We start from the raw sequence: 12642 nt of genomic DNA, 5'->3' as shown, positions 1-12642 counted from the left end.
AACCAATATATCCTCGTGAAGATTAATTTTTTAAAAAGTTTAATATAATCTAATGTGAATTTAATGTAGCCGGGGTTTCTGAGTGTGAAGGTGGTTTTGGTTTTACACTATCCTCAGGACCCAAATAAAACCTTCCTTGTAGTAGGCATTCACTGTTGACTGCCTGGCTGAATGAGTATCAATCTCCATGGATGCTACAAGAAAGATGGGTGCTGCCCTGGTGGTAGTTCAGTAGGTTAGAGGGTTGTTCCTATATGCCAGAGTTGTGGGTTCAGTCCTTAGTCAGGGCACATTCAAGAATCAGCCATTGAATGCATAAATAAGTGGGACAACAAATCTATGTTTCTTTCTATCTACTTGTCTCCCTCCCTCTCTCTCAAATCAACAAATTAAAAAGGGGGGGGGGGGGAAAGGGTTGTTCTCATCCACTCCATTGCAGAGTCTTTTAGGTCAGCCTTAGCTGGCTACAGTTCATTTAAACATGCAACTACCAGCATGACGGTGAGCCACAGCTGCCAGTTTTGCCACAGATCCTCCTGGTAATACCATCTTGGGCTTCACCAATTATTTTGTAATGTATCATTCTATCAAATTAGAATGCATCACCTTTTTTATTTTTTTAATGTATTTTATTGGTTTTAGAGAAGAAGGGAAAGAGAGAAATATCAATGATGGGAGAAAACCATTGATTGGCTGCCTCCTACTGGGGATCGATCCCACAACCCAGGCATGTGCCCTTGGCCAGAATTGAACCTGGGATCCTTTAGTCCACAGGCCGATGCTCTATCCATTGAACCAAACCAACTAGAGCTGCATCACCTTTTAGATGGGTTTGATTCAGTTTTCTGAGTTTTAGTGAATTCGGGATTAACAAGATCCCAGTATTAACAAGATCCAAAGTCACTGGCATTATTAGTTATACAGAATACTTCTAGTGTAAAGCCTACAGCAATAATCAGTTGAAATACAGAAATTAAATTTTAAGGAGCCAATCAAATCTGCATAAAAGAAAAAATTCAGGGAAACCCTTAATATCAGTTCTCTGGGATTTCTGTTTCCCCATCTACAAAATGAGTTGATGGAGCTACATAATCTCTTAAGGATCCTTCTAGCTACAGTAGGTTGTCATTTCATGACATGTTCTGTTATAAATGACAGTAGAAGGAAATAATAGTCCAGCTGCAAGGTAGTTCATCACCTTTGAAGTATGGTTACTTTATGGGATATCTGGAAGCAAGATCCCTACATCTTTGTACAAAAGGAGAAATCTGCTCCATAGTCATAGCCAGCGCTGTTAACCAATAAGAATGTAGAGAGGCTATTTTAAAAATATTCATTGAAACAAAATAAATATCACTATAGAATATACAAATTTTCCTAAATTGATTTTTAAAAGTTTTTGCAAGATGAAAACTGTGGATTTCATTTCTTCCAACAGGGTTTCTAGAGGCAATTGAACCTGTCATTTTTATACATAAACACTTAGAACTCAACAAGTGATTGTACTGAGAATGTGATTTAGAGTAAACTGCTTTAGATCCTCTGTGTGTGTGTACAAATGTAGGCATGTATACATGGTTTAAGTAGATGTAAGCTTTAAATAGCAATAATGAGAATTTGGTAAAGAAGCAAAATGTCAGAATTTGTCTGCTATTTCTATAGTGGGATATAGGCTCACTGAGAGCAATTTGTACTTACTTAAATGCTCTTCTCGTTTATAGACTTAATTAGTCTTATTTCCAATCACTGGGGAAGAAATATATATACCTTGTGTATAAAATAGAGGTTCTATAAAATTAAAACTTGCCCCAAAAGTCTTTAAGCAGAAATCAGAGAGCCCCAGAATCTCAGTTCAGTCTTTGAATGCTTAGCTGATCTGCAGAACTTTTATGGATTTGTTTGCTTTCCCTAACACTGTTTCTATACAATGATTCATTTATTCAGTGAATAAGAAATAAGAGAGATATTAAATTTCAATTGTGGTGTCAGGGAAAAGATTTTAAAACTAAACCTAAAGGATAAATAGAAGTTACTTAGCAAAGAATCAGAAGGAAGAACATCCCAGACAAAGGAAATGGAAGCTGGAAAGAACTTAGCGTGTTAGAACTAAAATACCAAGGGGCCAGGCCACAACGACCAAGGGTTCAGAAAGAGTGCCTTGAAGTGAATCTAGAGAGAGAATGCAGTGACTTAAGAAAGACATCCTCGCCAAAACAGGTTTGGCTCAGTGGATAGAGTGTCAGCCTGTGGACTAAAAGGTCCCTGTTCGATTCTGGTAAAGGGCATATACCTTGGTTGCGGGCGCATCCCCAGTGGGGGGTGTGCATGAGGCAGCTGATTGATATTTCTCTCTCATCGATGTTTCTAACTCTATCCCTCTTCCTTCCTCTCTGTAAAAAATCAATAAAATATATATATTTTTAAAAAGAAATAAAGACATCCTCAAAAGTATCATACCTTAGCCCTAGTCAGTTTGGCTCAATGGATAGAGCATCAACCTGTTAACTAAAGGGTCCCAGGTTTGATCCTGTCAAGGGCACATTCCTGGGTTGAGCAACCAATCAGTGATTCTCATCATTGATGTTTCTATCTCTCTCTCTCTTCCCCCCCCCCCTCTCTCTCTCTCTCTCTCTCCCTTCCTCCCTTCCTCCCTCCCTCCCTCCCTCTTCCTTCTTCTCTGAAATTAATAAAACTATATCTTAAAAAAGTATCGATATACCTTAAAAACCATAAGAGGCTATTGAAAGATATTAAGTAGGGGAGTGGTGGTTCCATTTACTTTTTTTAAAATATTAAATTTTAAAAAAATTTGCAAGATACATTTAAATTTTTTTAATATATTTTATTGACTTTGTACAGAGAGGAAGAGAGAGAGATAGAGAGTTAGAAACATCGATGAGAGAGAGTCATCGATCAGCCGCCTCTTGCACACCTCCTACTGGGGATGTGCCTGCAACCAAGGTACATGCCCTTGATTGAACCCGGGTCCCTTCAGTCCCCAAGCCGACTCTCTATCCATTGAGCCAAGCCCGTCTCGGCTTAAATTTTTTTTAATCACACTGGTGCCCAGCCGGTGTGGCTTAATGGTTGAGCATCCACCCTTGAAGCAAGGAGGTCACAGTTCAGTTCTCCACCAGGGCACATGCCTGGGTTGCTGGCTTGATCCCCAGAGGGGAGCATGAAGGAGACAGCTGATCAATGATTCTCTCTCATCATTGATATTTCTAGCTCTCCCTCTCCCTACCTCTCTCTAAAATCAAAAACTTTTTTTTTTTTAAATCACATTGGCTACTTTGTGTAGAATGGATTTAAGAATTCAAGGACAGAGTAGAGAGACCTGCTAGGCTACTGCAATTATCCAGTTTGCTTGGACTAGAGATGTAAGTAGATCTGAAGACAGTTTAATAGATTCAAGATATATTTTGTAGGTAGAATCAACAAGACCTTTTAATGACCTCTGTTTTAAGAAGGAGGGAGAGGAGATATTGAGGATGGCTTCTAGGTTCTGGTTTGTGCGACTGAGTATATTGATTTAGGGAAGAACAGGTTTGGGGGGGAGAGGAAAGTAGAAAGTACTGTTCAGTTTTGGAATGGTTAGGTTCAAGGTGCCTGTGAGTCATTTGCATGGCAATGTTAAGAAAGTAGTTGGATGTACAGTTTTAAATTCATAAGCATTTACCAGGGTTAACATTGAAAGCCTTAGGAATGGATAGAATTGCCTAGCAGAGAGTATAGAATGAGAAGAGGCCCTAGGACTGTCATTCTTCCTTTATCCCCGCCCCCAGGCACTAACATTTGGAGATCTAGAAGAGAAAGAGAAAGAGCAAAGGACATCAAAAAGGATCTGTCAGGATGAAAACTGAGAGAATATGGTATTACAAAGATAAAGGCGTTTTAAGACATTCTTTGGGAAATTTTCTGTTTTATGTCTCTGTGTATCTTACTTACATGGCACAACCATTTTTACTAGTGTTCTGCTGTAGGAAATGTCTGCCACCTCTGGTTAGTTAATAACATGGCACAGTCCTATTGAAATACCAAGGAGTAGGAATTTTAATGTGTCTAAAAGCATTGGATTTGCAAAACAGCTTTATTTGGGAGTTAAGAGAAGGGAGCAAGTGTTTTCCAAATTTACTCTCTTTAATATTCTGTTAACTGCGTTTAAAATAAATATTTAGATAGCATTTACTTAGAAGTGCTTTCCTATGTTTAACTTTCTGCAAAAAGATGAGAAAAATACCTGTGTCTGTCAACACAGTCCAGAGAAAGGAGGTAAGAAACAAAGGAAGAAGTCTGATGCTTCTATGGGAAATAGTCATACACAAAGTAAGTTCAGATTTTAATAAAAGAATTAGCTCTGTTATATAAAAGATTAAGATATTTAAACATTTGCTTATCCAATACAATTTCTTGCCGAGGCGGATATATTCATTATCTGTGCTTAAGTGTAATAGGCACTAGCCACACGTGGCTGTGGATCACATGCAGTGTGGTTATAGTGTGACTGAGGACCGGGATTGTTAGTTAAATAGCCACATGGAGTTGCTGGCTACCATATTAAGACAGCGCAGAAAGAACATGAATGTCACTCACGGTGTGAGACAAGATTTGATTGTTGGTAAAGGAGGCTCTTCTGTGGACTCACGTCCTTCCTCTGTCTCTTTGGCTGTCTGTTTCCTTTGCTTTTCCAGCCCCCACTCACCACCACCATTTTGTTGCGCCTAAGCAATTAAAACATGGAAGCTTGTTTTATTGTTTCCCCCTCTGCTCTGACTTTTCTTCAGTGAAAATTCTTTAATACAAAATGGAATCATGGCACTTGCTTTTTCTGGGAACCATGTTGTTGTGGGGAAATAGTCATTTTTAGCTGAACTGCCTTGTAGTGTTGCCTAACAAAATATGGTGTAATCAAATTATAGTATAAAATGAAGCCCACTGGTAATTTCCTTTGTAAACCTTCCTCTTTTAGTGTCCCCTGGGGCTGTCCCTCCCTGGTGACTCGCCTATCCATTCTTTCTATAATCCGTTTCTTAATCTTAGTGTGATCTGTGGGTTCATATAGGCCAAAATTAGTCTTATCCAAGGTTAAGAAATTTTCTCCCCACATTTATTTTCTATTTTCTGTCATCCTTCAGTCTTAATTGACTCATCTATCTTACTGAAACTGAAGGAACTTTTTATGGAAGAAAAAAGGGTGGGAAAATATCCAGATTGATGAAATATGCCTAATTTTTATTTTCTGATGATTGAAAGAAATCTGATCATAGGGACAAATATTTATTTCATTATTTTCCTTAAAGTGGCAAAAGTATTATTTTTCCTCCTTGGTTCTTTTAGAAACTTTTAAGTCATAATGGAGTGTAACTGCAGTAGAAGCATGCACATTGCCATACACTTGTTCACATTGTTTTAAAATGCTGTTGTTTTGTGATAATCATGGATATATAATATCATTTTAAAAAATATTTTATTTATATCTGCATCTTAGAGTTATGTGTCTGAAGTTGTTAAGGACATTTCCCAGGACTGGCCCGTTTCCCTTTGTAATTAGAGAAATACTGTGTCAAGATTATTGTCTTCGTGTGGTCTGTGGCCCTGAAACAAAATGGATTTAAATGGCCACAGGGGGATTAAGCTACGAGGTTGGCATTTTTCATTCTGTTAATATGTTTGGGCCAATTGAGTTATTAGTCCTAGTCAGTGGTCACCTAAAGCTGTTCCCCAAGGTATTTTTAATCTTAAATAGCAGTCATTTGGTATCATTCTTCCTTTATGAATTGATATATACTGTATATCACATTTACTTATATCTTTAGGCTGATGCTTCTCTCTTCTCTATTGATTTTTACGTTAAAAATTAAGCAAACAGATTAAAGAGGAAAAAGAACCTTATGAGTCATTCATTGGGTTAAAGACCTAAGTAGTGCAATAGCTCTGTAATTATTTGTCCATAGGAGGTCATATTGAAATATGAAACTACACCCAGCAGGTGTGGCCCAGTGGTTGAGCATCGGCCCATGAACCAGGAGGTTCAAGTTCAATTCCCAGTCAGGTCACATGGCTGGGGTTTCAGACTCAATCCCTGGTAGAGGACATGCAGGAGGCAGCCTATCAATGATTTCTCTCCTCATTATGTTTCTGTCCCTCCTTCCTTCTAAAAAAAGGGGGGGGGTATGAAATCACATGTTTTTTTCCTTATACATAATGGCTTGTTTTCACTTTCTATTCCTGTCCTCCTTTGTTAAATCATATATTTCCCAAAAATAACCTGTTGCTTTGTTGTAGAAGGTCTGTTTGCCTTGAGATTAAATCTTCTTTGGCTTACAATTATCTAGATGTTTCAGAAAGAACAGGTGGATCCTCTTCAGATGAAATTACAGCAGGTGAATGGACTTGGCCAGGGATTGATTCAGAGTGCTGGGAAAAACTGTGATGTGCAGGGTTTGGAACATGACATGGAAGAGATCAATGTTCGATGGAACACACTGAATAAAAAGGTAAGTGATGGGGGAGTGCAGGGAGTAACAAGTATACTGGGAATGGAGGACAAAGAAAAGGGACATCTAAATCTAAGATTTCCCTGAACATATTATAAGTAAAAATTTAGCAGTTGCAATCTGTAGTTATGTAAAGGGGTCAGTAGTAATTTAAAAGCTCCCTTCTTATAATGAGCCTCCATGTCTGTGATACAGGTTGCACAAAGAATTGCACAACTACAGGAGGCTTTGTTGCATTGTGGGAAGTTTCAAGATGCCTTGGAGCCATTGCTCAGCTGGTTGGCAGACACTGAGGAGCTCATAGCCAATCAGAAACCTCCATCTGCTGAGTATAAAGTGGTGAAAGCACAGATCCAAGAACAGAAGGTAAGTGGGAATGTTGAGGCAGTGAATTGTAACAGCCACAGAGAATGCAGACAACACCTTTGCTTATATTTTAAGGAGCATTAAGGTCAGGAGTTTTAGTAAAATCCTCACATACTTTGTATGATCCTGAAAAGGTAGGAATTTATTTTTATCATCTTACCTTAATGTACTAGCTTACTGTGGCATGTATTGGACTGAATACTTTTACATATTCATGTATCCTGTTTCAATATTTCAGTCACACCTTTATCTTAAAAGGTTTTTGGTGTTTTCAGAGTCAGTGATATTCTAAATAATGTATTTATCGTGTATAATGTTCTATCTAGACAGGGGTGTGTGTTTTTTGGCTTAGTTTTAATTTCAGTATATTTTTCTCCTAGTTCAAAGTAAGTTTCCTCTTAGTCACATAATGGCAGTTCACTGCTCTATTTAAAAAGTTAAGTATATGAAAAGTTAACATAGATAGCAGGAACTATGCTGTATATCTTATGTTTTTGCCTCAGGTGGGAAAAAACACCTTCGGTTATTCAAGTAAGCTTAGGATTTGGTGGGGTAGGATTTGGTTTTTTTGTTTATTTGTTTATTCTTAAAGTGACCCCATGTTATCACTTTCCATTCTCTTTAAACATGTGTAAAATAGTTGCTTCAGCGACTCCTAGATGATCGAAAGGCCACAGTAGACATGCTTCAAGCAGAAGGAGGTAGAATTGCCCAGTCAGCTGAGCTGGCTGACAGAGAGAAAATCACTGGACAGTTGGAGAATCTGGAACGTAGATGGACTGGACTACTCAGCAAGGCAGCAGCCAGGTAAAGCCACAGTGATTTTAAGAATGGGTCGGGAAGGTTGGCTGTATCACTGGGTGCTCTGAAAGCTCCTGGGTGCTTCTGCAGTGCTTTGGAATGGCTTATACCTTGAAAAGCAATACATTCTTAGAGGTGATGCTCATAATAAAAACACTCTCAGAAATGAGCCTTAACTCCTGCATACATTCCTCAGAACTGGGAGATTCATTGCTCTCTCTTATTCTACTGCAGATAGTCATGGTTCCAAATGACAAGACACAGACTCCTACAACTCAGGTTATTTTCTGAGTAGTATTTGAAACAGATCTTTTCCCTTCATATTTTAAATAATGTTTTTGATACTTGGAATTGAAATTTATACTATTTCTTTCTGTCAGCTTTTTCTAATATTACATGTATTTTGCATCGAGGACCTAGTCTGTGGTTCTGTTACATGTATGCATTCAAGAAATGCATGAACTTGACTTCAGTAAATGGCCAAAAGACAGGAAGTGCTTTCTCTTTCCAGAGCTCTTAGTTACCCCAGTGTCACTTGAGCTTAATAAGTCTTAATAAGCTTAATAAGCTTATTATTGAGCTTAATAAGCTAAATACGGATGTCTTTACTTTTAGCATATACAGTTCCCAGTTTTAAAAATAAATGCTAGCTAAAATAAATAAATGAATAAATGAATGAATGAATGAATAAATGTTAGCTAATCAGAAATCATTATGAGAGTAATAGAGATGATCATTTATTATTGTAGCCATTCAATTGTCTAGATAGCCAGTGGCAGTCTTCGGATAACTTCCACTTCAGTCTCTTTACTTCTACCTGCTTTTGGCTTACTTCTTTCTTTCTCTTAAATTTTTATTGATTTGAGAGAGAGAAAGGAGGAGAGTGAGAATGAGAGAGAAACACCAACCTGTTGTTCCACTTATTTGTGCATTCATTGCCTCTTGTATGTGCCCTGACCAGGACTTGAACCCATAAGCTTGGTGCATGGGGACAATGCTCCAATCAACTGAGTTACCCAGCAAGGGCTGGCTGATTTATTTCTTACCTGAGTTTGCAACTCAGATACTTATTTTTATTTCCAGACTGCACTGCTTTTCTTCTCTCTCCGTACATTTTCACCAATATTGCCATTAATCTTCCAGTTATCTAGGCCTAAAACCCCAACCCAATTGTTACCCTTCCCACCTGCCCCAACTTTGTGTCTCACACCTACCAGGTTGCTAAATTCTATTTATTTCTAGTCACATACCTCAGTTCATGACTTAATGTGTTTTCACTTAGACTGGTTCACATGAGTAGCTCATCTGAGGTAGCTTCCAAACTCAGCACTCAGCACTCTACTGTCACTTACCCTCAGGATTTTGTCTCTTCCCATGCTCAAAGACATTTAATGACTCCCTGTTGCCTATAAATAAAATCTGAACTATTTAACCCAATATTCAAAGCTTTCTACTCTTTGGCCTTAACTTATCTTTCTTAGTTTTCATTATTCTTCTCAGTCCTTATATTGTAGGTAAAGAAAATCATATTTTGTTCTCCAGTATCTTCTATCAGTTTCCTCGTTCTTTCTTGGTTGGTGGTTCTGCATCTTCCATGAAATACTTTTGGCCATCTTCCCTTCTATAAAGCTTTTCCTTATTCCTTAAGTATGAATAACCTCACCTTCCTCCTAATTGTCATAACTCTATCAGTGCTTGTACTATTATGGTCATTTTTTATGTAGTGCTTATCTCCCAGGTCCATAAGTTTACTAAACTCATGATTTGTTTCTAATGTATCTTTTTATGATTCACCTTCTACCCTAACCAGTTTTATCATACTAGCATAACCCAGTTTCTAGGCCATTCTTTTAAAGAAAAATGCGAAGAGCAGCTTCATTTGCTATAGACATTCTAAAGACTTTTATTTCAATTTTTAATACTGTATTTTTGATGCCTCTAAATTATGTTAGCTATTCTCTTTGCTACTCTAAGTCCTCTGTACATTGAGTTCTTCAAACTTTCAGATTCAAAATTAGAGATGAGTTAGAAAGACATAGAAATTAGTCGCAATTCTAGTTTAGTATTAATCTTTAAAATAATATGTTTTGTTGTATTAATTAAAGATATATTTTGAAGGCTGGCATAAATAAAGAAAATTCTATACTTTGTAATGATACTTAAAAATGGCATCTAAAAATAAATTTGCCTATAAAATGGCAACTATTTATATTTAAACTATTTCTTTTTTTAGTATATGTGCTGCCGAAGCGAGCACTAAACTATTTCTTATTAAAATAAGTTTGTCCAGGCTCTTGCTGGGTAGCTCAGTTGATTAGAGCATCATCCTGATACATCAAGGTTGCGGGTTCGATCTCCAATCAAGGTACATATTAGAATCAACCAATAAATACATAATAGTAGAGCAACAAATCCATGTTTACTTTCTCTCTCTAAAAGTCAATTTAACACACACACACACACAGTTTGTCCATCGGACCTGGCACTAAGTAGTTGCTCAATAAAGGCTTGCTGAACTAAAGTGCATCCTGCCGAAACCGATTTGGCTCAGTGGATAGAGCCTCAGCCTGCGGACTGAAGGGTCTCGGGTTCGATTCTGGTCAAGGGCCATGTACCTGGGTTGCAGGCACATCCCCAGTAGGGGGTGTGCAAGAGGCAGCTGATCGATGATTCTCTCTCATCGATGTTTCTAACTCTCTATCCCTCTCTCTTTCTCTCTGTAAAAAATCAATAAAATATATTTTAAAAAATAAAAATAAAGTGCATCCTATGCTCCTAGGCCTTTTCAAATGTGAAATAGCATTTAACCTATTCTTAATGATTCAAAGTATCACTTTGCCTTTATTATTAATCTATTAGAGGCCCGGTGCAAGAAATTCGTACAGGGGGGCGGTCCCTCAGCCCAACCTGCACCCTCTCCAATCTGGTGATTTGCAGGCCAGCCATGCCCCCTGGCGACCCAAGTGGAGGCCCTGGTATCTGGAATTTATTTACCTTCTATACTTGAAACTTCGTAGCCCTGAGTGGAGGCCTAGGCAGGCAGGGGCAGGCAGAAAGCTTGGCTTCCTGCATTGCTGGGGAAACCCAAGCCTCCCTCCTGCTCTCTGTGGCTGTAGCCATCTTGGTTGGGTTTATTTGCATACTCGCTTTGATTGGCTGGTGGGCGTGGCTTGTGGGTTGGGTGTAGCGGAGTGGTGGTTGATTAGCATATTACTCTTTTATTAGGTAGTATATGCTAATAGAGTTCTGTGGTGGTTTTCCATACTAGACTGCCTCCAATATTCAGGCTTCCCTCCCCTTTGTAATCTGCTGTTTTTCATCTATAAGAAACTTGAAATCCAAGCTAATTATGGATGTTATATAAAATAAAACTTAACATTTCAAATGAGCTCTTTAAAGTCCATAGTTCTGCCATTTGTGTTGGCAAATTTAGCTAATCTGGGATTTGTTTGTTTGTTTGTTTTTTCCTTAAATCTAGATTCAAAGTTATATCCTGGGACTTTAAATTACTAGAAGCCTTACTGGATTTAGGGAGGTGGGAAGGGAGTTCTAGTTCATAGTCTGCCTTCACATTTCAAATACTTTCTTCTCTTCACTCACAAAGTGAAGGTAGTAGTGACAGAGAAAAAAATGAGGACTGGTGATTTTTCGACTTGTTTAAACTTTAATTTAGTCTCATGTTCAGATGATGCATGAGCTACATTGCATAGGAGAAAGTATTAGAAGGTCTGATTCTCATTCTGATGGTACTATTTCTATTCACTCGGTGCCATGGAGGGATCTTTCTGTACGGTTCTCTCTTTGAGAATAGTGAGATAGTTATTCTCCTGCACTACTAAATTATGGCAGAATCAAAATAAAGGTAATGCTTATGAAAAGTGCTATATATGTGTATTCTGTTTAGTATTGATATTTAAAATGTACCTAGTAAAGATTGATCTTTTATTGACTATAGTACTGTTACCCATCTTAATGTGACTTTCTACCTTAGCAGCTTGTTCTGTATATTTGTGTAGGCATAAACAGCTGGAAGATATCCTGGTTCTGGCCAAACAGTTTCATGAGACAGCTGAGCCTATTTCTGACTTCTTAACTGTCACAGAGAAAAAGCTTGCTAACTCAGAACCTGTTGGCACTCAGACTGCCAAAATACAGCAGCAGATCATTCGCCACAAGGTAGGAAGCAGTTTTGGTAAATGAAAACAAAGAAATGGAATCAGAAATCCTGGAAATTGGAAAACTGCCTGCAACAAGATGTGTTATTTCGAGGGGGGTGGTAAATTTAAAACATGGTCAAATTATTAATTGGAGTAGTCACATCCTTGATAGATACTAATATGCTACCATCATTAAAAAAAAACAAACAAAAAAACCCAGCTATTGTGTTATTTTTGCCCTTCAATAGGTAAACTTTTTGTATTATTAATTTATTACATCACTTGTTGTTCATTGTTTCATGTTTACTTTTCATTTATTTTGTTTCTGTTATTCATTTTTTCCATTTGGATTTCCAGGCTCTGGAGGAGGAAATAGAAAGCCATTCCACAGATGTGCAGCAGGCAGTCAAAATCGGGCAGTCCCTCTCCTCCCTGACATGGTCTGCAGAACAGAGTGTGCTCTCAGAAAAGCTAGACTCATTGCGGGCCCGGTACAGTGAGATTCAAGACCGGTGCTGTCGGAAAGCAGCCCTGCTTGAACAAGCACTGTTTAACGCTAGGCTGTTCGGGGAGGATGAGGTGGAGGTGCTCAACTGGCTGGCTGAGGTTGAGGACAAGCTCAGTTCAGTGTTCGTAAAGGATTACAGACAGGATGTCCTGCAGAAACAGCATGCTGACCACCTGGTATTCATGTTTTCCATTCTTATTGTTTATGTTATCAGTTATTTTATAATTTTGATCCATGTTTCTCTTCATTTATTTGCTTTTTTATTCCTACCATTTCAACTTTATATACAAGTGCATACTCGTTGCTTAGAACT

At 38.1% G+C, this 12642-nt stretch overlaps 1 protein-coding gene across 14 annotated transcripts in view; it reads left to right on the top strand.

Moving 5' to 3' along the window:
- MACF1 (microtubule actin crosslinking factor 1) overlaps window positions 1-12642 on the top strand; it is a 332073-nt gene that overhangs the window by 270281 nt on the left and 49150 nt on the right. For 11 of the 14 annotated variants that reach the window (XM_036443786.2, XM_045584819.1, XM_036443785.2 and 8 more), the window contains 5 exons: window positions 6336-6497; window positions 6693-6863; window positions 7504-7670; window positions 11681-11840; window positions 12179-12505. In XM_036443786.2, the coding sequence (XP_036299679.1) occupies window positions 6336-6497; window positions 6693-6863; window positions 7504-7670; window positions 11681-11840; window positions 12179-12505 (987 nt within the window). The remainder of the gene's footprint in view (window positions 1-6335; window positions 6498-6692; window positions 6864-7503; window positions 7671-11680; window positions 11841-12178; window positions 12506-12642) is intronic. The other 3 variants (XM_036443784.2, XM_036443780.2, XM_045584821.1) reach the window with 1 other exon arrangement.

Source organism: Pipistrellus kuhlii, unplaced genomic scaffold (assembly GCF_014108245.1).
Source record: "Pipistrellus kuhlii isolate mPipKuh1 unplaced genomic scaffold, mPipKuh1.p scaffold_m20_p_2, whole genome shotgun sequence".
Classification (NCBI taxonomy): Eukaryota; Metazoa; Chordata; class Mammalia; order Chiroptera; family Vespertilionidae; genus Pipistrellus; species Pipistrellus kuhlii.
Note: the sequence above shows the minus strand (reverse complement) of the source record. Positions and strands in the feature narration are given on the sequence as shown.